Raw genomic sequence first — 25,697 nt, forward strand, 5'->3', positions numbered from 1 at the left:
ATCGGAGAAACCTGCATGATGTAAAAAGTTTCCGTCTCATTACATAGTCATACATTTTAACTTCAGTCTGTAGGCTAAAGAAAAGTCCACATACTCTTTCTACCATTATGCTATATCTGCAACATGCTTTTATAGATAATTTTTTGACGGAACGTTGGTAGAGCGCCGCAGAGATGATGCGACTCTCCAACAGCACCCTGGAGAGGCGTGCAGGGAACGAACAAGATACATATTTTGGGTTCCCTGCCTTTGACAAAGTGGGAACTGCTTATCACAGGGCGGCATCAGTGCTCACCTAAAAAGCCCATATGCCACTGGTTGAAAGAAATTGTCATTGTTTTTGGGCAGGATTATGTGAGGTTTTATGTGTTGTTGGAGATGCGTCTTGGCCAGTTTAGCTCAGAAAATGTCGCCCTCGTCAATCTGGCGCTATAGGCAGCGTCTAATTCTGCCTAATGGGCGGGCCGGCCCTGTGTGCAGGTAGCCTACAGGAGGGTTGAAGTAGCCTAATCAGATTAAAACACTGGATCTGGTTGTGTTTTGCCACACAAAAGATAATACATTTTAAAAGTTGAGACAAATATTTAGGCTATATGCTATTGAAGAGTTATGAGTTCTAGGTGGGCAAGGAATAACCGCTCGAATTGGAGGAGGCAGAGACGGTATTAAGCTTTCCTGAATAACTGGGCCTGCTGGGAGCATATGTCGCAAAATTATTATAGGATGACTTGGGAGAATGATGATCCGCAACAGACAGCGCATCTCAGTATCAGAACTAGAGGTCGACCGACTATGATTTTTCAACGCCGATACCGATTATTGGAGGACCAAAACACCTGATACCGATTACTCGGCCGATATTTTTATTTGTAATAATGACAATTACAACAATGATGAATGAACACTTATTTTAACTTAATATAATACATCAATAAAATCTATTTAGCCTCAAATAAATAATGAAACATGTTCAATTTGGTTTAAATAATGCAAAAACAAAGTGTTGGAGAAGAAAGTAAAAGTGCAATATGTGCCATGTAAGAAAGCTAACGTTTAAGTTCCTTGCTCAGAACATGAGAACATATGAAAGCTGGTGGTTCCTTTTAACATGAGTCTTCAATATTCCCAGGTAAGAAGTTTTAGGTTGTAGTTATTATAGGAATTATAGGACTATTTCTCTCTATACAATTTGTATTTCATATACCTTTGACTATTGGATGTTCTTATAGGCACTTTAGTATTGCCAGTGTAACAGTATAGCTTCCGTCCCTCTCCTCACTCCTACCTGGGCTCGAACCAGGAACACATCGACAACAGCCACCCTCGAAGCAGCGTTACCCATGCAGAGCAAGGGGAACAACTACTCCATGTCTCAGCGCGAGTGACGTTTGAAACACTATTAGCGCGCACCCCGCTAACTAGCTAGCCATTTCACATCGGTTACACCAGCCTAATCTCGGGGGTTGAAGTCATAAACAGCGCAATGCTTGAAGAATTGCGAAGAGCTGCTGGCAAACGCACGAAAGTGCTGTTTGAATGAATGCTTACGAGCCTGCTGCTGCCTACCATCGCTCAGTTAGACTGCTCTATCAAATATCAAATCATAGACTTAATTATAACATAATAACACACAGAAATACGAGGCTTTGGTCATTAATATGGTCGAATCCGGAAACGATAATTTCGAAAACGAAACGTTTATTATTTTCGTGAAATACGGAACCGTTCCATATTTTATCTAACGGGTGGCATCCCTAAGTCTAAATATTCCTGTTACATTGCACAACCTTCAATGTTATCTCATAATTATGTACAATTCTGGCAAATTAATTACGGCCTTTGTTAGGAATAAATGGACATCACAGTTCGCAATGAGCCAGGCGGCCCAAACTGCTGTATATACCCTGACTGCTTGCACGGAACGCAAGAGAAGTAACACACATCCCTAGTTATAAGAAATTCATGTTAGCAGGCAATATTAACTAAACATGCAGGTTTAAAAATATATACTTGTGTATTGATTTTAAAGAAAGGCATTGATGTTTATGGTTAGGTACATTGGTGCAATGACAGTGGTTTTTTCGCAAATGCGCTTGTTAAATCATCACCCGTTTGTCGAAGTAGGCTGTGATTTGATGAGAAATTAACAGGCACCGCATCAATTATATGCAAGGCAGGACACGTTAGATAACCACACATGATTGATGATATTCCTAGTTTAACCTCTTACATCTAGACGTTCCGCTAGCGGAACACCTGCTCCAATATCCAATGATAGGCGTGGCGCGAATTACAAATTCCTCAAAAATACAAAAAATTCCATTTTTCAAACATATGACTATTTTACAGCATTTTAAAGACAAGACTCTCCTTTATCTAACCACACTGTCCGATTTCAAAAAGGCTTTATAGCGAAAGCAAAACATTAGATTATGTCAGCAGAGTACCCAGCCAGAAATAATCAGACACCCATTTTTCAAGCTAGCATATAATGTCACAAAAAACAAAACCACAGCTAAATGCAGCACTAACCTTTGATGATCTTCATCAGATGACAACCCTAGGACATTATGTTATACAATACATGCATGTTTTGTTCAATCAAGTTCATATTTATATCAAAAACCAGCTTTTTACATTAGCATGTGACGTTCAGAACTAGCATTCCCACCGAACACTTCCGGTGAATTTACTAAATTACTCACGATAAATGTTCACAAAAAACATAACAATTATTTTAAGAATTATAGATACAGAACTCCTTTGTGCAATCGAGGTGTCCGATTTTAAAATAGCTTTTCGGTGAAAGCACATTTTGCAATATTCTGAGTACATAGCCCGGCATTACAGGGCTAGCTATTTAGACACCCTGCAAGTTTAGCCTTCACCAAACTCCAATTTACTATTAGAAACGTTTGATTACCTTTGGTGTTCTTCGTCATAATGCACTCCCAGGACTGCTACTTCAATAACAAATGTTGGTTTGGTTCAAAATAATCCATTGTTATATCCAAATAGCGGCGTTTTGTTCGTGCGTTCAAGACACTATCCAAGGGTGACGAAGGGTCATGCGCACGACGCATTTCGTGACAAATTTCTAAATATTCCATTACCGTACTTCGAAGCATGTCAACCGCTGTTTAAAATAAATTTTTATGCCATTTTTCTCGTAAAAAAGCGATAATATTCCGACCGGGAGTGGTGGTTTTCGTTCAAAGATAAAACATGGAGTCAACTCGTGCACGAGCCTGAGTCTCACAGTACTGTGACCAGCCACTATCCAAACGCGCTAATGTTTTTCAGCCAGAGCCTGCAAAGCCACGATTCAGCTTTTTGCCGCCTTCTGAGAGCCCATGGGAGCCGTAGGAAGTGTCACGTAACAGCAGAGATCCCCTGTATTGGATAGAGATAATCAAGAAGGGCAAGAAATTGTCAGACAGGGCACTTCCTGCATGGAATCTTCTCAGGTTTTGGCCTGCCAAATGAGTTCTGTTATACTCACAGACACCATTCAAACAGTTTTAGAAACTTTGGAGTGTTTTCTATCCAAAGCTAATAATTATATGCATATTCTAGTTTCTGGGTAGGAGTAATAATCAGATTAAATCGGGTACGTTTTTTATCCAGCCGTGAAAATACTGCCCCCTAGCCATAACAGGTTAACTAGTGATTATGTTAAGATGGATCGTTTTTTTTATAAGATAAGTTTAATGCTAGCTAGCAACTTACCAAGGCTCCTTGCTGCCCTCGCGTAACAGGTAGTCAGCCTGCCATGCAGGCTCCTCGTGGAGTGCAATGTAAGGCAGGTGGTTAGAGCGTTGGACTAGTAACCGGAAGGTTGCAAAAACGAATCCCCGAGGTGACAAGGTAAAAATCTGTTGTTCTGCCCCTGAACAAGGCAGTTAACCCACCGTTCCTAGGCCGTCATTGAAAATAAGAATGTGTTTTTAATCTGACTTGCCTAGTTAAATAAATGTGTAAACTTGACATCGGCCCTAATTAATCAGCCATTCCGATTAAATCGGTTGACCTCTAATGTGTACGCGACCAAAACAATTTTATTTTGTTCTTATGCTATCTGAGTGACTCAAAGATAACAAAATTAATGGGGGCCCTGCCATGACATTTTTGGAATTTAAGATTCTCTTCAGCAAAGTATCTTGTATATCTTGTGTCCCTGACTATTTTTATTTTGTTGATTGTTAGTTCTCAAAGACTATAATTACATAGATATATTATCTTTTCTGCATACATTAGATCTGGTTTTAGTCATTTGTTTACACAGAAAACGTTTTACCATCCTGAATTTTTAAGCAGCCTGCCGCTGCTAAATGAATATAGGCTGAACACTGGTAACTCTAAGGATAACACATGTGAAGAGGGCAGCAGATAGACAGACAGGGAGCCCATAGAGAGAGAAAGAGAGAAAGCTAGAGCTGAACCACAGAGCAGCCCTATGTGCACTGCCAAGTCCAGAGCAGCCAGGGACTCAGCAGACAATACTGGCTGCCAGCCTTCCCCCACAGACTCACTGGAGATATGGAGATACAGATACAGAGAGAGAGAGACAGAAAGCGAGACAGAGAGAGCGAGACAGAGAGAGTGAGACAGAGAGAGCGAGAGCGCGAGAGAGAGAGCGCGAGAGAGCGAGACAGAGAGAGCGAGACAGAGAGAGAGAGTGAGAAACTCCCATATGTACTGGGTGAAATACCACAGTGTGCCATCACAGCAGCAAGATTTGTGACCTGTTGCCACAAGAAAAGGGCAACCAGTGAAGAACAAACACCATCGTAAATACAACTCATATTTATGTTTATTTATTTTCCCTTTTGTACTTTTACCATTTGTACATCGTACAAGATGTGCGAGACAGACAGAGAGAGCGAGCGAGACCGAGAGAGCGAGCGAGAGTGCGAGACAGAGAGAGCGAGCGAGCGAGCGGGCGTGGGTCTGTTTCTCTTCTACCATCCACTCCCCCACCCCTCAACTTAGACAAACAGGCATACAGATGCGCCCTCTCAGCCTGCAGTAGGAATTCCAGGCCCAGTGCCTGTAATCTCCACACAGACAGACACAGGCCAGTAGCAACTGCCACTACCTCAGTGGCTTCCTTCAGGGGATAAACAATAGAAGGCTCTGCTGGCTGCCTGAACTCCTAAGCCCCGTCTGAGAGCCTGGCACTGAAGCACAGCCCTGGAGATGCACAGCAACACACACACACACACATACACACAGACACACTTCCCTGAAGGAAGCCACTGAGGGAGTGGCAGTGTCCCTGTGGCCACTGGCCTGTGTCTGTGTGGAGGCTACAGGCACGTCCAAGTCTGTTGTTATGGGCAGCAGTGAAAGAATGTCTGATGACACAGATTTCTCTTCAGCCTGTTTTCAAACAGCAATGTCATAGTGATGCAAAGAGTCAGATGCTGCTTTCACAACAAAAATCTTCAGCGGTTTCCTGAGAAATAAACAAAACAAGGCCTTCTACAATAGGCAGCATGACTTTGCATTATTCCCTCTGAAAACAATAGAAGAAACTGTAGCCCTCGCTGTGAAATCTTAGCCGTCAGTCTGGCGCTCCTCAGAGCAACCAAGTCATTCGTTTAACCTGCAAACACTATAGTGTACACCCTTGTAGTGTATAACGACACAACAGGGGAGAAAAACCTGAACATCAATGGATGTTGCGTTCCATTTTCTCACAGGAAAGCCTGTAACTGTCAGATTAGTCATATCACATTAGGGTCGTTCCATGTAATTTCAGCAAGCCATGACATCCACCATCTCAGATTGTTCTGAAGTCGTTTCTGTAGTTAAAAACAGATAAGCATTCCTGAAATATTATTTTGTTGAAATGTAATTTGAACTGAGAAATGAAGCTAATTGATTGCACCAAATGTAACATTGTATTCATACAGCATATAACATCCGAGTTGGATCCCAAAACATTCTAACACTAGTTAGGTGTCCATCCAATTGGGAATGTATTTTCATGAAAATATAACATTTTAATTAAAAAAACACGAAGAAAATATGCACATTTTCCCACCAGTGGTGTGTTTCCACCAAATGGACTTGTTGTGGATAAAAATCACTGTGTGATGACGTAGTGCAAACAAAATGTACTTTTATTTGGCCTAATTTTTCATGTACTGAATAAAAATCTAAAGTTCAATGTGTTTCCATCGCATTTTCAACTCTATATACCGTTAAATAGCAAATGTGCTTACTGGTCTTGCCACGAGTGCGCTAGCCAACAGCTCGCAGATACAGTTCGGGTAGGCTAGTCTACATGATGAGATTATTATGGATAAGAGCCAAAATATTTTCATTTGTCAAAAGGCAGTCAAGCATTGATCATGTCACTAGAATAATACCCTAGATATTTATTGGAAAGGAGCATCAAGATCACTGTGGACTTTAACCACCCTGTAAAGTTCATCATAAGTTACAGTGGCTAACGAAAGTATTCACCCCCTTTGGCATTTTCCTATTTTATTGCCTTACAACCTGGAATTAAAATAGATTGTTGGGGGGTTTGTATCATTTGATTTACACAACATGCATACCACTTTGAAGATGCTAAATATTTTTTATTGTGAAACAATCAAGAAATAAGACAAAAAAACAGAAAACTTGAGCGTGCATATTTATTCACCCCACCAAAATCAATACTTTGTAGGGCCACCTTTTGCTGCAATTACAGCTGCAAGTCTCTTGGGGTGTCTCTATAAGCTTGGCACATCTAGCCACTGGGATTTTTGCCCATTCTTCAAGGCAAAACTGCTCCAGCTCCTTCAAGTTGGATGGGTTCCACTGGTGTACAGTAATCTTTAAGTCATACCACAGATTCTCAATTGGATTGAGGTCTGGGCTTTGACTAGGCCATTCCAAGACATTTAAATGTTTCCCCTAAAACCACTCGAGTGTTGCTTTAGCAGTATGCTTAGGGTCATTGTCCTGCTGGAAGATGAACGTCCATCCCAGTCTCAAATCTCTGGAAGACTGAAACAGGTTTCCCTCTATAATTTGTCTGTATTTAGCGCCATACATCAGTCCTTCAATTCTGACCAGTTTCCCAGTCCCTGCCGATGAAAAACATCCCCACAGCATGATGCTGCCACCACCATGCTGTGGGGATGGTGTTCTCGGGGTGATGAGAGGTGTTGGGTTTGCTCCAGACATAGCGTTTTCCTTGATGGCCAGAAAGCTCAATTTTAGTCTCATCTGACCAGAGTAAATTTTCCATATGTTTGGTGAGTCTCCCACATGACGTTTGGCGAACACCAAACGTGTTTGCTTATTTTTTCTTTAATTAAGCAATGGCTTTTTTCTGGCCACTTTTCCGTAAAGCCCAGCTCTGTGGAGTGTACAGCTTAAAGTGGTCCTATGAACAGCTACTCCAATCTCCGCTGTGGAGCTTTGCAGCTCCTTCAGGGTTATCTTTGGTCTCTTTGTTGCCTCTCTGATTAATGCCTTCCTTGCCTGGTCCGTGAGATTAGGTGGGCAGCCCTCTCTTGGCAGGTTTGTTGTAGTGACATATTCTTTCCATTTTTTAATAATGTATTTAAATGGTGCTCTGTGGGATGTTCAAAGTTTCTGATATTTTTTTAGAACCCAACCCTGATCTATACTTCTCCACAATTTTGTCCCTGACCTGTTTGGAGAGCTTCTTGGTCTTCATGGTGCCGCTTGCTTGGTGGTGCCCCTTGCTTAGTGGTGTTGCAGACTCTGGGGCCTTACAGAACAGGTGTATATATATACTGAGATCATGTGACAGATCATGTGAACTTAAATAAAGTCCACCTGTGTGCAATCTAATAAATGATGTGACTTCTGAAGGTAATTGGTTGCACCAGATCTTATTTAGGGGCTTCATAGCAAAGGGGGTGAATACATACGCATGCCACTCTTTTCTGTATTTTTTTTTGTCAATATTTTTTTTAAACAAATATTTTTTTTAATTTCACTTCATTAATTTGGATTATTTTGTGTATGTCCATTACATGAAATCCAAATAAAAATACATAAAAAATGACAGGTTGTAATGCAAAAAAAAAGGAAAAACGCCAACTAAAGGTCGACCGATTAATCGGAATGGCCGATTAATTGGGGCCGATTTCAAGTTTTCATAACATTTGGTATTTTTGGGCACCGATTTGCCGAATTCTTTTTATTTTTTAAATTATTTTTTATAAATATTTTTTAACTAGGCAAGTCAGTTAAGAACACATTCTTATTTTCAATGACGGCCTAGGAACGGTGGGTTAACTGCCTTGTTCAGGGGCAGATCGACAGATTTTTACCTTGTCAGCTTGGGGATTCAATCTTGCAACCTTACGGTTAACAAGTCCAAGGCTCTAACCACCTGCTTTACATTGCACTCCACGAGGAGCCTGCCTGTTATGCGAATGCAGTAAGAAGCCAAGGTAAGTTGCTAGCTAGCATTAAACTTCTTATAAAAAACAATCAATCAATCATAATCACTAGTTAACTACACATGGTTGATGATATTACTAGTTTATCTAGCCTGTCCTGCGTTGCATATAATCGATGTGGTGCGCATTCGCAAAAAAGGACGGTCGTTGCTGCAACTTGTACCTAACCATAAACATCAATGTCTTTCTTAAAATCAATACACAAGTATATATTTTTAAACCTGCATATTTAGTTAATATTGCCTGCTAACATGAATTTCTTTTAACTAGGGAAAATGTGTCACCTCTGCAACAGAGTCAGGGTATATGCAACAGTTTGGGCCGCCTGGCTTGTTGCGAACTAATTTGCCAGAATTTTACGTAATTATGACATAACATTGAAGGTTGTGCAATGTAACAGGAATACTTAGACTTATGGATGCCACCCGTTAGATAAAATACGGAACGGTTCCGTATTTCACTGAAAGAATAAACGTGATAGTTTCTGGATTCGACCATATTAATGACCTAAGGCTCATATTTCTGTGTGTTTATTATATTATAATTATGTCTATGATTTGATAGAGCAGTCTGACTGAGCGGTGGTAGGCAACAGCACTTTCGTGCGTTTTGCCAGCAGCTCTTCGCAATGCATTGCGCTGTTTAGGCCGAGATTAGGCTGGTGTAACCGATGTGAAATAGCTAGCTAGTTAGCGGGTGCGCGCTAACAGCGTTTCAAACATCACTCGCTCTGAGACTTGGAGTAGTTGTTTCCCTTGCTCTACATGGGTAACGCTGCTTCGAGGGTGGCTGTTGTCGATGTGTTCCTGGTTTGAGCCCAGGTAGGAGCGAGGAGAGGGACAGAAGTTATACTGTTACACTGGCAATACTAAAGTGCCTATAAGAACATCCAATAGTCAAAGGTATATGAAATACAAATGGTATAGAGAGAAATGGTCCTATAATTCCTATAATAACTACAACCTAAAACTTCTTACCTGGGAATATTGAAGACTCATTAAAAGGAACCTCCAGCTTTCATATGTTCTCATGTTCTGAGCAAGGAACTTAAACGTTAGCTTTCTTACATGGCACATAATGCACTTTTACTTTCTTCTCCAACACTTTGTTTTTGCATTATTTAAACCAAATTGAACATGTTTCATTATTTATTTGAGGCTAAATAGATGTTATTGATGTATTATATTAAGTTAAAATAAGTGTTCATTCAGTATTGTTGTAATTGTCATTATTACAAAAAAAATACAAAATAAAGTAAAAAAACATTCGCCCGAATAATCGGCATCGGCTTTTTTTGGCCCTCCAATAATCGGTATCGGCGTTGAAAAATCATAATGGGTCGACCTCTACCCCACACAATATCATGTGACACCAAATTTACTTTGATATGATGGATATTATACCAATATATGCGCATAAAGGCTTTTCCACCGCTATTTCTCGCATAATTAATTTTACCGACACAAAAAGATCCCACCATGTCGAACGAACAATTTGTCTGTCAGCATTTAAAAAATTGTACCGAAACTCCCTGTTCCATCACAGCTGTCGTGATTCTTTTTTTTGTGAATAGATTGCTTACAGGGTAAGGAAACCAATGTCATTTTGTAATTTGGATGAAAAATATCACTTTAACATTGGGTGGGGGAGAGACTTAAAATAAAATAATCTAAAGCAGAAACAGCATCTAGTGGTCAAAACCTGGTAATATCAGGATGTAGGATGGGACATAAACCTTAAACAACTAATTTCTCTGAACAGGGGAAACAAATCCAATCACCAAATTCACTGAGAATACGTTACATAGGATGAAGAAATAATACTCTGAGCCGCAGCTCCATACTACTTGTCATACATAGTGAACTGAAACTGTACAATCGTTGCCGATTTGGGATTGGCGTCTTTGTCATTGTTCAAATTTTTCTGGGTCCAAATTGGATGTCATGTACTATATTTATTGAATATTATATGTATCCTATAATTTAAAAAAAACCAATTTGCAATCAATTAGCTTAATTTCTCAGAATTCAAATGATATTTCAACAAAATAATGTTGCAGGAATGCTAATCTAACCTGGTTCTAACTACATTAACAATTTCATAACAATCTGAGATGGTGGGTCCTCTTTCTTGTGCTTTTTAAGGTAGAAACGACCCATTATTCTATCAGTACAGCTAAACGCCACATCATAAACCAAATATGAACAAATGTTGCCACTGAAACATTTGTTTACATAGGCCCCCCTCCAAGTTACCCCCACTCAAGCCCCCCAACATGTCGCCTCAGTCTCTAGCACTTACGGGAGCTGGGGGTATGAAGGGGGAAACAGTTGGTTATCTCAATGGGGAAGGTTAAACAAACAAGTGTAGATCTAACAGCCAATCAGAGCCTGAGACAGTCAGAGTAGTAACAGGCTGAACCAGTGCAGAGTTGTTCTACATACAGTAGTACAGTAAGGACACCTGGGGATCTCTCAAACAGGAACAGTAAACACACTACTGGCTGGCCGACTGGCCCCATGTTGGTCAAGGCTGGCCTGGCTGTCAAAGGCCTGTTTGTTTGTCCTTTGTCAGTTAGTTCTGACGTAACAGTTAAATATACTGCTCAAAAAAATAAAGGGAACACTTAAACAACACATCCTAGATCTGAATTTAAGAAATAATCTTATTAAATACTTTTTTCTTTACATAGTTGAATGTGCTAACAACAAAATCACACAAAAATAATCAATGGAAATCCAATTTATCAACCCATGGAGGTCTGGATTTGGAGTCACACTCAAAATTAAAGTGGAAAACCACACTACAGGCTGATCCAACTTTGATGTAATGTCCTTAAAAAAAGTCAAAATGAGGCTCAGTAGTGTGTGTGGCCTCCACATGCCTGTATGACCTCCATACAACGCCTGGGCATGCTCCTGATGAGGTGGCGGATGGTCTCCTGAGGGATCTCCTCCCAGACCTGGACTAAAGCATCCGCCAACTCCTGGACAGTCTGTGGTGCAACGTGGCGTTGGTGGATGGAGCGAGACATGATGTCCCAGATGTGCTCAATTGGATTCAGGTCTGGGGAACGGGCGGGCCAGTCCATAGCATCAATGCCTTCCTCTTGCAGGAACTGCTGACACACTCCAGCCACATGAGGTCTAGCATTGTCTTGCATTAGGAGGAACCCAGGGCCAACCGCACCAGCATATGGTCTCACAAGGGGTCTGAGGATCTCATCTCGGTACCTAATGGCAGTCAGGCTACCTCTGGCGAGCACATGGAGGGCTGTGCGGCCCCCCCAAAGAAATGCCACCCCACACCATGACTGACCCACCGCCAAACCGGTCATGCTGGAGGATGTTGCAGGCAGCAGAACGTTCTCCACGGCATCTCCAGACTCCGTCACGTCTGTCACGTGCTCAGTGTGAACCTGCTTCATCTGTGAAGAGCACAGGGCGCCAGTGGCGAATTTGCCAATCTTGGTGTTCTCTGGCAAATGCCAAACGTCCTGCACAGTGTTGGGCTGTAAGCACAACCCCCACCTGTGGACGTCGGGCCCTCATACCACCCTCATGGAGTCTGTTTCTGACCGCTTGAGCACATTTGTGGCCTGCTGGAGGTCATTTTGCAGGGCTCTGGCAGTGCTCCTCCTTGCACAAAGGCGGAGGTAGCGGTCCTGCTGCTGGGTTGTTGCCCTCCTATGGCCTCCTCCACGTCTCCTGATGTACTGGCCTGTCTCCTGATAGCGCCTCCTTGCTCTGGACGCTACGCTGACAGACACAGCAAACCTTCTTGCCACAGCTCGCATTGATGTGCCATCCTGGATGAGCTGCACTACCTGAGCCACTTGTGTGGGTTGTAGACTCCGTCTCATGCTACCACTAGAGTGAAAGCACCACCAGCATTCAAAAGTGACCAAAACATCAGCCAGGAAGCATAAGAACTGAGAAGTGGTCTGTGGTCACCACCTGCCGAACCACTCCTTTATTGGGGGTGTCTTGCTAATTGCCTATAATTTCCACCTGTTGTCTATTCCATTTGCACAACAGCATGTGAAATGTATTGTCAATCAGTGTTGCTTCCTAAGTGGACAGTTTGATTTCACAGAAGTGTGATTGACTTGGAGTTACATTGTGTTGTTTAAGTGTTCCCTTTATTTTTTTGAGCAGTGTATATAATTTGGGAACGCCACAATGTTGTAATGCCTTCAGAGTACAGTCAGTCTGACTCACGTCTTTTCGAAGGAACATGTCCGTCATTGTGTTCATACTTGAAGAATGTATAATACAGGCATGATAAGTATATTTTGTCTTCGTACTGGATCATTTGAGGAGGGTTGTTTCTCTTGAAGCATACCATAAAATGTGATTTCCACTAGAAGAAAACTAGTCCCAGTTGCCAGAGCCTGGGATAAACATTTATCATTATACACAATAAGATACTTTATTGGAAATCAACAATGTTAGATAGGACACACTGTGCAGTACAACAGGGAAACAAGAGTACAGTAATACTGATCTCTTTTTGCATCTCCTATCCTCAAGCATTTCTATGGAAGCACAGCCAGGCCAGTGAGGCTAGACAGCTGGTGCACTGTGGGAGTGGGAGACCAAGGATCTGCAGGTGAACCGGGTACCAGAGCAGCTCCACACAAAAACGGTCGGTCACATCTGAGGAATTCACTGGTGAGGAATTATTATTTTAAATTATCCCCATATTTTCCTTTCACTATTGATACAGAGGTGTGAAGGCGAGTGTCTTAAACATTGTGAAGTCAGCATCTATTCCAATCGAAGCTTTGTTTTCATTGCTTTCTTTTCCCTCTGCCTTCACTGTCTCACCTTTCTCTCTCGCCAGCAGTAGGTCTGACAGCTCATTAGACCACCCCTCCAAAGCAAAAACTTTCCCTCTTCACAGCCCGAACTGAGCTTGCTGGCTCAAAGCAAAACATTGACAAGACTTCCATTCACCAGAGCAGTGACTGTGATACATGTTCTCTCCTCCTTTTGCCTCCAATTCTTTCCTCCAGGCCTCATGACACCTCTGAGGGGAGATTTAGTGTTAGTTCTCAGTCCAGGGCAGCACACGCTGCTGGTAAGTCTTAGATCATGCTCTCCCCTCCAGCCCTGGCTGTGACAGGCAGGCAGCCTTTTCAATGTCTGCAAGGTTTTCAATCCAATGAGGTCAAACCATAAAACACACTGACAACAGGATAATTGCCATTGTGCTGGACTGAATACGATCAATAAAACAGGATAATGGCCTTTGTGCTAGACTGAATATGATCAATAAAAGAGGGCCTCTGCTCTGTCATTGGGTGAGGAGGTAAATAGACCCTCGGATTAGTCATGTCAGGAAACTTGATGACAGTAGCTACAGTGATGGGACCTAGATATTCTTTACCATTCGGCCATCAGATTTGCCACCAAGGCTCCTTATAGGACACGTCACTGCACTCTATACTCTTCTGTAAACTGGTCATCTCTGTGTACCCGTCGCAAGACCCACTGGTTGATGCTTATTTATAAAACCCTCTTAGGCCTCACTCCCCTCTATCTGAGGTATCTACTGCAGCCTCCATTCTCCACATACAACACCCGTTCTGCCAGTCACATTCTGTAAAAGGTCCACAAAGCACACACATCCCTGGGTCGCTCCTCTTTTCAGTTCGCTGCAGCTAGCTACTGGAACGAGCTGCAACAAACACTCAAACTGGACAGTTTTATCTCAATCTCTTCGTTCAAACACTCAATCATGGACACTCTTACTGACAGTTGTGGCTGCTTTGTATGATGTATTGTTGTCTCTACCTTCTTGACCTTTGTGGTGTTGACTTTGCCCAATAATGTTTGTACCATGTTTTTGTGCTGATACCATGTTGTGTTGCTACCATGTTGTTGTCAAGTTGTGTTGCTACCATGCTGTGTTGTCATGTTTTGCTGTTATGTTGTCATCTTAGGTCTCTCTTTATGTAGTGTTGTGTCTCTCTTGTTGTGATGTGTGTTTTGTCCTATATTTATAATTTAAAAAAATTGTCCCAGTAGGGGCGGTTCTGGGGGGGGGGCAGTGCCCCTGTGACAACAATTTTGGACCCCCTTGTGGACCCCCTAAATGTGGAGTATGAAATTATTTCTACATAACAAATTTTTGCTATCGTTCTTTTTTAGATCCGTTATTAGACAGTGCCAACGCGGAACACTAATGATTATGAACATGGTCTTTTGCCTGCTAATGCCTGCAATGCAGTGAAGAAAACGATATGACAACAATAACGTCTAATGCAACTGGCACCTCTAATAGTACAACTGGCCCCAGCTTGGCCCCCCAGTTGAAATGGTCTAGAACCGCCACTGTATCCCAGGCCCCCGTCCCCGCAGGAGGCCTTTTGCCTTTTGGTACACCGTCATTGTAAATAAGAATTTGTTCTTAATTGCATAGTTAACCTCTCTAGGGTAGGTGGCACCAAATCGTCCCACCTACGCAACAGCCAGTCTAATCCCGTGGCGCGATATTCAAATACCTTAAAAATGCTATTACTTCAATTTCTCAAACATATGACTATTTTACACCATTTTAAAGACAAGACTCTCCTTTATCTAACCACACTGTCCGATTTCAAAAAGGCTTTACAACGAAAGCAAAACATTAGATTATGTCAGCAGAGTACCAAGCCAGAAATAATCAGACACCCATTTTTCAAGCTAGCATATAATGTCACATAAACCCAAACCACAGCTAAATGCAGCACTAACCTTTGATGATCTTCATCAGATGACAACCCTAGGACAGTATGTTATACAATACATGCATGTTTTGTTCAATCAAGTTCATATTTATATCAAAAAACAGCTTTTTACATTAGCATGTGACGTTGAGAACTAGCATACCCCCCGCAAACTTCTGGGGAATTTACTAACAATTTACTAAATTACTCACGATAAACGTTCACAAAAAGCATAACAATTATTTTAAGAATTATAGATACAGAACTCCTCTATGCACTCGATATGTCCGATTTTAAAATAGCTTTTTGGTGAAAGCACATTTTGCAATATTCTCAGTACATAGCCCAGCCATCACGGGCTAGCTATTTAGACACCCAGCAAGTTTAGCCTTCACCAAAATCAGATTTACTATAACAAAAATGTTATTACCTTTGCTGTTCTTCGTCAGAATGCACTCCCAGGACTTCTACTTCAATAACAAATGTTGGTTTGGTCCCAAATAATCCATCGTTATATCCAAACAGCGGCGTTTTGTTCGTGCGTTCTAGACACTATCCGAAATGGTAAATCAGGGTTACGAGCATGGCGCATTTCGTGAAAAAAAATGTCTAAATATTCCATTACCGTACTTCGAAGCATGTCAACCGCTGTTTAAAATCAATTTTTATGCAATTTATCTCGTAAAAAAAGCGATAATATTCCGAACGGGAATCTGCGTTTCGGTAAATAGAGGAAAAAAAAGAAAGACGGGGGCGACCAGTGCACGCGCCTAAGCCCACTGTCCCCTGATCGGCCACTTGACAAAGGCGATAATGTGTTTCAGCCTGGGGCTGGAATGACGACATTCAGCTTTTTCCCGGGCTCTGAGAGCCTATGGGAGCCGTGGGAAGTGTCACGTTACCGCAGAGATTCTTTGTTTTGGAAAGAGATGTCAAAGAAAGCCAATAAATGGTCAGACAGGCCACTTCCTGTAAAGGAATCTCTCAGGTTTTTGCCTGCCATATGAGTTCTGTTATACTCACAGACACCATTCAAACAGTTTTAGAAACTTTAGGGTGTTTTCTATCCATATCTAATAAGTATATGCATATTCTAGTTACTGGGTAGGAGTAGTGACCAGATTAAATCGGGTACGTTTTTTATCCGGCCGTGTCAATACTGCCCCCTAGCCCTAACAGGTTAAATAAAGGTCAAATAAAAAATAAATAAATATATATATATATATATACACACACTGCTCAAAAAAATAAAGGGAACACAAACAACACAATGTAACTCCAAGTCAATCACACTTCTGTGAAATCAAACTGTCCACTTAGGAAGCAACACTGATTGACAATAAATTTCACATGCTGTTGTGCAAATAGAATAGACAACAGGTGGAAATTATAGGCAATTAGCAAGACACCCCCAATAAAGGAGTGGTTCTGCAGGTGGTGACCACAGACCACTTCTCAGTTCCTATGCTTCCTGGCTGATGTTTTGGTCACTTTTGAATGCTGGCAGTGCTTTCACTCTAGTGGTAGCATGAGACGGAGTCTACAACCCACACAAGTGGCTCAGGTAGTGCAGCTCATCCAGGATGGCACATCAATGCGAGCTGTGGCAAGAAGGTTTGCTGTGTCTATCAGCGTAGTGTCCAGAGCATGCAGGCGCTACCAGGAGACAGGCCAGTACATCAGGAGACGTGGAGGAGGCCATAGGAGGGCATCAACCCAGCAGCAGGACCGCTACCTCCGCCTTTGTGCAAGGAGGAGCAGGAGAAGCACTGCCAGAGCCCTGCAAAATGACCTCCAGCAGGCCACAAATGTGCATGTGTCTGCTCAAACGGTCAGAAACAGACTCCATGAGGGTGGTATGAGGGCCCGACGTCCACAGGTGGGGGTTGTGCTTACAGCCCAACACCGTGCAGGACGTTTGGCATTTGCCAGAGAACACCAAGATTGGCAAATTCGCCACTGGCGCCCTGTGCTCGTCACAGATGAAAGCAGGTTCACACTGAGCACATATGACAGACGTGACAGAGTCTGGAGACGCCGTAGAGAACGTTCTGCTGCCTGCAACATCCTCCAGCATGACCGGTTTGGCGGTGGGTCAGTAATGGTGTGGGGTGGCATTTCTTTGGGGGGCCTCCATGTGCTCGCCAGAGGTAGCCTGACTGCCATTAGGTACCGAGATGAGATCCTCAGACCCCTTGTGAGACCATATGCTGGTGCGGTTGGCCCTGGGTTCCTCCTAATGCAAGACAATGCTAGACCTCATGTGGCTGGAGTGTGTCAGCAGTTCCTGCAAGAGGAAGGCATTGATGCTATGGACTGGCCCGCCCGTTCCCCAGACCTGAATCCAATTGAGCACATCTGGGACATCATGTCTCGCTCCATCCACCAACGCCACGTTGCACCACAGACTGTCCAGGAGTTGGCGGATGCTTTAGTCCAGGTCTGGGAGGAGATCCCTCAGGAGACCATCCGCCACCTCATCAGGAGCATGCCCAGGCGTTGTATGGAGGTCATACAGGCACGTGGAGGCCACACACACTACTGAGCCTCATTTTGACTTGTTTTAAGGACATTACATCAAAGTTGGATCGGCCTGTAGTGTGGTTTTCCACTTTAATTTTGAGTGTGACTCCAAATCCAGACCTCCATGGGTTGATAAATTGGATTTCCATTGATTATTTTTGTGTGATTTTGTTGTTAGTACATTCAACTATGTAAAGAAAAAAGTATTTAATAAGATTATTTCATTCATTCAGATCTAGGATGTGTTACTTTAGTGTTCCCTTTATTTTTTTGAGCAGTATATATTGATTGCACACCTTGCCCCCCTCCACTCACACAGACAGGCAGTTATCTCCTCTGGCCCAGTCAGTCAGCACTCTCGCCAGCTGTTATCCAAATTACCACTAGCTCTGTACACCTCTTCCTCTCACAACAGACCGCAGAGTAACACAGCAAATAATAGGGGAGCCTTCTTCCTCAGATCACCACGCAGTGGAGGGTGATGACAGTAACACAATCCCCCATTAAACATCTCCTTTGAGCTGGTATTCAAGGAGTATGTGTCAGTCTTGTTTATTAAGATATTATTTACCAGAAAAAAAAGAAAAAAAACGACATTATTGGTGTTTACAGCCTCACTGTTGGGCTGAGAACTGTAAAAGAATCAAATGGTATTTATTCCCACAACAACAAAAAAATCCTTATTATTATTACATGCTACATTTTTGTCTAACCATAGCCAGGTTAATTTGTGAATGTTACCAGTTTTCTACTCTGAAGGTTTGATGATTATAGACATTTTTCAATCAAAACTTAGTGCAACTGTGCAGCAGTTTAATGATAATGGGCAGCTCCAAGGCTCTCCAAACATACCAAGCATTGGCAGGTCTCTGTTTAAAAGAAGAAAGCGTAATCAAAAATGCTTGGCGAGTGCCCAAGGCAAGCGTCTAAATTGGAAATGATGTGGGTCCTAAAGTAGATATCTGGCCTTCCTTTGTTCAAGCTATGGTTCAAACAAGCCAGTTAGTGTTGAAAAATCCAACAAGCGCCTCAGCTGTTTAACCAGGATATTGCACAATGCGTCCTGCCATCCAGTCTGTTACTGGAAAATCAGCTCCAGACTGTTGAATTCCAACCCTTCTTATTCATTCCTGATCCTGGACCCAAGGGACTCAAGTAAACACCGAAATTCTGAGAAAATGAGAGACTAATGGTTTTCAGCAGAAAAACACAGTATCCGGGGTGTGTGAATCTGCATTTCTGTGCAAATGAGAGTAACATGTTTTTGTTTGTTTTCTTTTGTATTATTGGGTATAATCTGGACAGATGCCACTTAAGAGGCTGCTTTCCCTTGACTTTTAAATGGCCTCATGGGTATTATAGGTGTTTGCATTTTGGTGAAATAAAAATGACTTATTCTGTTCTGTACTCCCTTATAATGTTGACATATGCAGTCAACTTTAATTCTACCGGTTGGTAAATTGTTTGTGATGTCAATTTTTTAAGAACAAAGACATATTCTAAATGTAGATTAGTAGAAAATCTAAACAGATAAAGTGATAAGGAAAATTACTTTTCGAAATGAGTTAGGTATGCGTCATCATGCAAGCTGTGTATGATCAGACCTCATGTTCTCTTGAACGCGTCTTACAGTCTTGGACTACTCTGGTAAGTAGGCTCAAACTAATTAATGGATCATTCTGGTGTCACATGAGACCCGGAGACTGTGGTGAAAGAGTAGGTGGCCAAAGCTCTGGGAGTTGTGGAAGCCGACACCCGTGTCAGCCATGGCCATTGGAGACCTTTACTGGAAGGGTTCAGGCAGGGGGACTCCAGTTATCAAGATCTGTGTATAACATGCTTATCTTCACATTTGAGTTAGAGAATTAACCTGGTGACACTCATTCCTTCCTGGCTAAAGTCTTACGTAACATGACCGACTTACAGAAAAGGAATCCATATTTGGATTATTATAATGACAATGACCTGCAACAACCTGGTCATAAAACAATTAGGGAGCACAAAGACTGCTGTTTTCTCATCAGCATAAGAGTTCAATCTGTGTTCTCCAATGTAGGCTTTTGCCATTGCCTGTATCAGGGAGCTTACAGGTTCTGAATATCATTCGACTTTTTAAGTTATCTTTCTTTGTTGCGCTAAAAGCAAAGGTTGGCGCTTCTGTAGTCCTTGGTCTAGGCCTATGTCAAGTATATTTTGGATTCTCGCTTGAGCTTAAAAAAACAGCCAGCTTTTGCCTTGTGTCTCTCCCTCAACACTTCAGGCCATACACTTCCTTCCAGGAGTATGATGAGCATCTCCAGGCTCTTTTTGCTGTAGTGTGTGACTACTAGGCTGTTTTCATAAAATGCATTGCTAGATAATTTTGCATCTCATGAGTCCCTTGGGTCAGTGTTCTGTGATGATGATATGTAATGAAGGAAGACATGATGGTCTGATAAAACTAAAGACTGCAGCAATAGTAAACTTGTCATTTCACCCTAAATCCTTGTAGAAATAGAACAAGATGATAATGTAAAAGGACAGCTAGTTGATGGTTGTGTGCAGCATTGATAAACAATGTAAGGCTGTGTGTGTATACCTGCCATATCTCCCAGAGTCCGCTGGTTATTACTGTTTACATGAACATCTGAAAATCATAACTGGCTGGCAAGCTTGAGTGCAGTTTGTTTTTACTTCGGTTAGCCAGCGCCACATAAAGGCAGCACCAATTTGAAAAGTTCCTTCGCATGTCGAACCTTGAAAAACACCTGAATTTATTTAAATACTATTAGCTAATGACCTACCTGGTATGGTGGCGGTGGTTCCTGATCTGGTTCTGCCCCATCACCATAACTAGCTCTATCCGATTGTGATTCATGAAGCAATGAAATATCATCCGAGGTTGGAGATTTTAGACAATTCCCCATCTCCTCGACGTCAAACTCCTTATATCTTTGTCGCTTTGCAACGTCCACAGGCCACTTTCTCTAACCTTTCAGTCAAAATTCGCACCGTATGCTATCAATCTTATGGGCTTCAATACATTACAAATTATCTAACAAGCCACGAGAGCTGTGATGTTCAAAAGAAAAACAACATCCCCACACAAAGAGCCTGGCTGGCCAGCTAGCCAATGTACACCCTCAAACTGAAGTGATTTAGCGGTTGTTTGCTAGCTAGAACTCTCACATCGCCTATGTGCAGGTTGAACGTAATAAAGCTAAACACCTAATAGTTATTAATACTCTAAAAACGGATTCTAATTTTCAGACTGAAGACCGTCTGAAAGGGACTTTCCAGCCCCGTCAAACGCTGGGAAGGTAACGAACGTAGCAACATGAAACACCGCCCCTTGACGCACGGACCAATCAACTGCGATCTGTATTAAGGAAGCTCTCCACCATCTCACCAATCAGACCGTTGTTAAAAACATGATACAAAATTATATTTGGTAACGTTTAACATGAATTACAATGTAACAAGCAAGTATGTAGCTAAGTACAGCTAGTTGTTCGTTGGCAGTTTTCTACATAACTGCGTCTGCATGTACACTAGTAGTAGTGCGTAGTCACAAGGAAACGTTATTCCAGTAGCAGTTACTGTGGTATAAAATGCCTATACCTACTATGTTAAATGTTCAATATATTTGTAATTTCTGTGTTTTTGAAGGAGGGGATACAGTTTAGTTGAAGGTGCCTTACAGCACGTCGTAGTTGGTTCCTGGCTGCCTAATATGGCAGTTTTGACTGTTCCTAGTCACTTTATACCGTTTTATGAAATAAGTACACAAACAATACCAATTTGAAAACCAGACAGCAGCTTGGTGTTCAGAGTGTAGGTCATACAAGAGTAAAAAAAATAACCAGACTCAATTTCAGTTACTTATCATTTAATCTTAAATTAAAAAACAAACATTCAGTATGTACAGGCCCAGGAATGTCAATCTGTTTAGTAGCCAGTTCCCATATAATATGCTGACCTCAACATCACAGTGCTAATAAGATTGTTTGTACTAATATCAGTTAATTCAAAGAAAACCATGGAACAAAACGAGTAATGTCTAACATAATAATTTGAACATCCCAAACTACAATCATCTCCATTTAAAATAAATCAATGTCTACATTTCCTCCACCCGTTAGAAAAGTCTAAATGGACGCCTGGTCAATTGCTTTCACCCAAAACCATATTCTAAGTATGAATAAATCAGTTCTGATTACATTTAAACTTGAGACACCATTCTAGTGCTTGGGGTTGGATACTCATCTTGTTGTACATAAAGTTTCAATAATCATAGAACATGAAAAAAGGAAAAAAAAATCTAATTACAAATAACATTGGTCATACACAGTCTATTAGCTCATTTATTACACAGGAAAGGAACTATTTAATATATAATAGTTTCCTATAAGCCATTCTTGTATAGGATGATGTTGGAGGTGTATATTTATATATATGGAAGGCTCTAGTGGTTGTCAACGCTTCACTTACTACAGATGGAACTGGCAGCCTGTTTTTTCTGTGTCAATCTGAAAGACTTGTTTGTTTGAGCTCAAGTACTGTTGGATTGTGTCCACATTAAGATAACAAGGAAGGAGTCTGCCTTTCTAAAAGACACATTCATCTGTCCACTTAAAACGGGACAATTTTGTAAAAGGCGCCATTACAGTTAATAAATAAATACACAGACAAAATAACCCCTTACCATCACACGTGTATTCCTGCAATGTGAGTTTGCACGGTTGGATGACTTAACTTTGTGCAGTCAGTGGGCACTATTTTCACAAAAATTCAGTTGGACTGGTCATGCATTCCTTCACAGAAAGTGTTTCAGTTGATCCAATGTGCCAAAACTTCCATTGAGCTGTTCAGAGTGGGGAAAGGAGGGTGAAAATGAAGAAATAAGAATAAATCCAGTCAAATAATCAGAGAGATAAAAGCATTAGGGAAGGAGGTTATCTGCCATAGAACATGGTCAACCCAAGACAGACCTTGTCCAAGATTGGACACAATGATTTGAGTCATTAGCTCCGAGCAGAGGGCAAAACCCAGGAAGGAGAATACCGTTAACCACTCGAATACTGTATGTTGCAGAAGCCCTTGTGACAGGTGTGAAAATACATGTTTGTCAGTGAATTTATGTATTTATTCTAGAGGGAGGATATTCAGGCATTGGTAACGAATAGGTTTTTGCAATAGACGGATGAGACCCTGTACATTTCCATCTATTAGTGAGGTATTTTCTATATATTGCGTAGATTTTCTTTGTCTGAGTAAATAACTAGTGTCTGTATGCTTTTGACTGTTTAATGTACTAGTGTAGTGTTGTGTGTCTTTTTGAAAGCTTGATGGCTGGCAAGTCAAGCACTTGTTGCTGGTAGTGGGTGGTTTGGTACTCTGCCTCATCCCTGCTGCATTGGGCTGTGCACTTTGGGATGGCTGGACTTTGGGCCTGTTTTGCCCACATCAGCTATGGGCTGGAGGGCATGGTGTGAATTCCATTCTCGCTTGTGGCCTTGGCCTTGTGCAAAGCAGCCTGGATTCTGAAATGGGTCCGCGATTCCATGGAGTAGTTTTTGTAACTTTGCCTGTAAATATTGGGGAAAGAGCAGATCAATGAAACAGCTTGACCAGATGATTTAACTATCTGTTCTTATATAATTACTGTAAACAAGTCATGTTTAAGAATTCCAATGAACTACTGTAATGGGATGGGTAGAGATAATAATGTTGTGTAAGAACCAAGACACTCACTTGGCCGTCTCCAGTAGTTTGATTCCCTCCTCCTTCCTCCCTTGTTCCAGACATAGCAGCCCGTGCTCCAGCAGTGCATTGGGAACCAAGTAGTGATCAAACTTGATCTGTGTTTCACTGACAAGAGTAAAAATACAGCAGAGATCAGGATTTAAACAAGAAAGGAAGTATTTGCTAAACTTGTAAGGAATAGTAATCGAGTAAGTCTCTTCTACTGTCATGTTGTGAAAATTTGAGTGTGTGCTGAATATTGGTGTGTGTTGAGCTCACTTGCAGAGGACAAGGGTGAAGTAGTGCTCAGCCTCCTCCTGGTGTCCCAGGTGCTTCAGACAGAGACCTCTAAGCAGGCTCAGCAGACACTGGTCGTCTATGGAGAACTCGGTCCCTGAGGAACACAACATACGACACTCAGGCCCATCACTCTCACACACTAGACTGTGTAGAGGCAATATCAACTCTCTAAGGGGGACATGAGTTTGTGTTACTTACTTGGGCTACTTTCGAGTTTCGCCTGTGCCTCGTCCAGTGTTTTCAGCATGCCCTCTGTCAGGTCTTTGTGTTTCCCGATGACTGTGTAGCCGTTCCAGATATACATCATCTCCTGCATTGGACAGACAAGGCCACAAGGTGTCACAGTTACACTGTAATAGTCAGACCACGCAGTACTGACCTAGTCTTGAAAACCCGACCCTAGCCAACAGTGACTAGGGTCTGGTTTCAATGACGGACTCTTTTGGCAACTTCGATAATGGAAAGAAATTTGTTCCGTGCTGGGTCCTCTTCAGACAGACAACTCTCCAAAGTTTGCAGGCAAAACCGTTCCAGTGGTTTTAGTGAAGGTAGTTGATGCACTACCCACTTGCGAAATGCACTCATTAAAAATAACCTTGCTAGCTATATTTTCGATTTTATTTAAGCGAATAAGGTAGTAACGTAGGCAGTGACCCAGTTCTTCTTTGCCAAAAGAGTCACCTAGGGTCGGGTTTCGGAGACTTGTACTGACCAGAGGTGCAGCAGGTAGTGTAACTGGGTTCTCAGTCAGGTAGCGACGGGCTTTTCGGATGGCAAACTTCTCAGTTGGCAAAGACTTTCCAGCAATTTTCTGCTTCAGCCCATGTACCTGCCTGGAATGGATAGACAATAGATAAATATAAGATATAGATTCATTTGGATAGAATGACTTGATTATCTCAGATGTCTGGGTAAAAATACATGAATAGAGTACAAAGCAATATGTTTTTGTTTTTATTTATTAGGATCCCCATTAACCGACGCCAATGGCGACAGCTAGTCTTACTGGGGTCCGACACCTAACGAAGAAGACATTAGACACATTTTTTTACAATTTAAATACATTAACATGTAGTGTGTGTGTGTGCGCATCTATCAGTTCCACATACATGTCAGTACATACACACAACAAGTAGGTCACATGGGGGAGAGGTGTTGTGCCATGAGGTGTTGCTTTATTTATTTATTTTTAAACCAGGTTTGCTGTTCACTTGCGCTATATAAGATGGAAGGGAGTTCCAAGCACTCATGGCTCTGTATAATACTGTACGTTTCCTTGAATTTGCTCTGGACCTAGGGACTGTGAAAAGACCTCTGGTGGCATGTCTGGTTGGGTAAGTGTGTGTGTCAGTTCTGTGTCTGTGTGTAAGTTGACTATGTAAACAATTTGGAATTTCCAACACATTAATGTTTCATATAAAAACAAGAAGTGATGCAGTCAGTCTTTCCTCAACTCTTAGTCAAGAGAGACTGGCATGCATAGTATTTACATTTGCCCTCTGACTACAATGAAAAGCAAAATGTGCCGCTCTGTTCAGGGCCAGCTGCAGCTTAACTAGGTCTTTTTTTGCAGGACTGGACCAGATGACTGGACAACTATCAAGATAAGATAAAACTAGAGCCTGCAGGACTTGCTTTGTGGAGTCAAAAAAGCAGAGCATTTCTTTATTATGGACAGACCTCTCCGCATCTTTAAATGTTTGTTTTGACCAGTTTACAGTAAGGTAACACCAAGTAATTTAGTCTCCTCAACTTGTTAAACAGCAACACCATTCATTACCAGACTCTGCTGAGATCTAGAACTTAGGGAATGATTTGTACCAAACACAATGCTATTACTTTTAAGAATGTTCAGGACCAGTTTATTACTGGCCACCCATTCCAAAACGGACTGCAACTCTTTGTTAACCTGTTGGGGCTAGGGGGCAGTATTTTCACGGCTGGATAAAAAACGTACCCGATTTAAACAGGTTACTACTCTTGCCCAGAAATGAGAATAT

General features: G+C 41.8%; 2 protein-coding genes across 4 annotated transcripts in view; both read right to left on the minus strand.

The window, feature by feature from the left end:
* Positions 1 to 20,987, minus strand: part of rnf11b (ring finger protein 11b) — a 34,870-nt gene extending 13,883 nt beyond the window's left edge. Inside the window, exon 1 of the mRNA XM_014216642.2 lies at positions 20,457 to 20,987. Coding sequence (XP_014072117.1) covers positions 20,457 to 20,579 — 123 coding nt within the window. The 5' untranslated portion in view covers positions 20,580 to 20,987. The remainder of the gene's footprint in view (positions 1 to 20,456) is intronic.
* A 537-nt stretch (positions 20,988 to 21,524) lies between these two features.
* The window catches only part of LOC106613900 (tetratricopeptide repeat protein 39A-like), a 43,384-nt gene continuing 39,211 nt past the window's right edge, over positions 21,525 to 25,697 (minus strand). For all 3 annotated transcript variants that reach the window (XM_014216645.2, XM_014216644.2, XM_014216646.2), the window contains 5 exons: positions 24,410 to 24,530; positions 23,896 to 24,007; positions 23,677 to 23,791; positions 23,407 to 23,523; positions 21,525 to 23,240 (listed from right to left, as the gene is read on the minus strand). In XM_014216645.2, the coding sequence (XP_014072120.1) occupies positions 23,123 to 23,240; positions 23,407 to 23,523; positions 23,677 to 23,791; positions 23,896 to 24,007; positions 24,410 to 24,530 (583 nt within the window). In that variant the 3' untranslated portion in view covers positions 21,525 to 23,122. The remainder of the gene's footprint in view (positions 23,241 to 23,406; positions 23,524 to 23,676; positions 23,792 to 23,895; positions 24,008 to 24,409; positions 24,531 to 25,697) is intronic.

The sequence above is a fragment of the Salmo salar genome, chromosome ssa10 (genome assembly GCF_905237065.1).
Source record: "Salmo salar chromosome ssa10, Ssal_v3.1, whole genome shotgun sequence".
Lineage (NCBI taxonomy): Eukaryota > Metazoa > Chordata > Actinopteri > Salmoniformes > Salmonidae > Salmo > Salmo salar.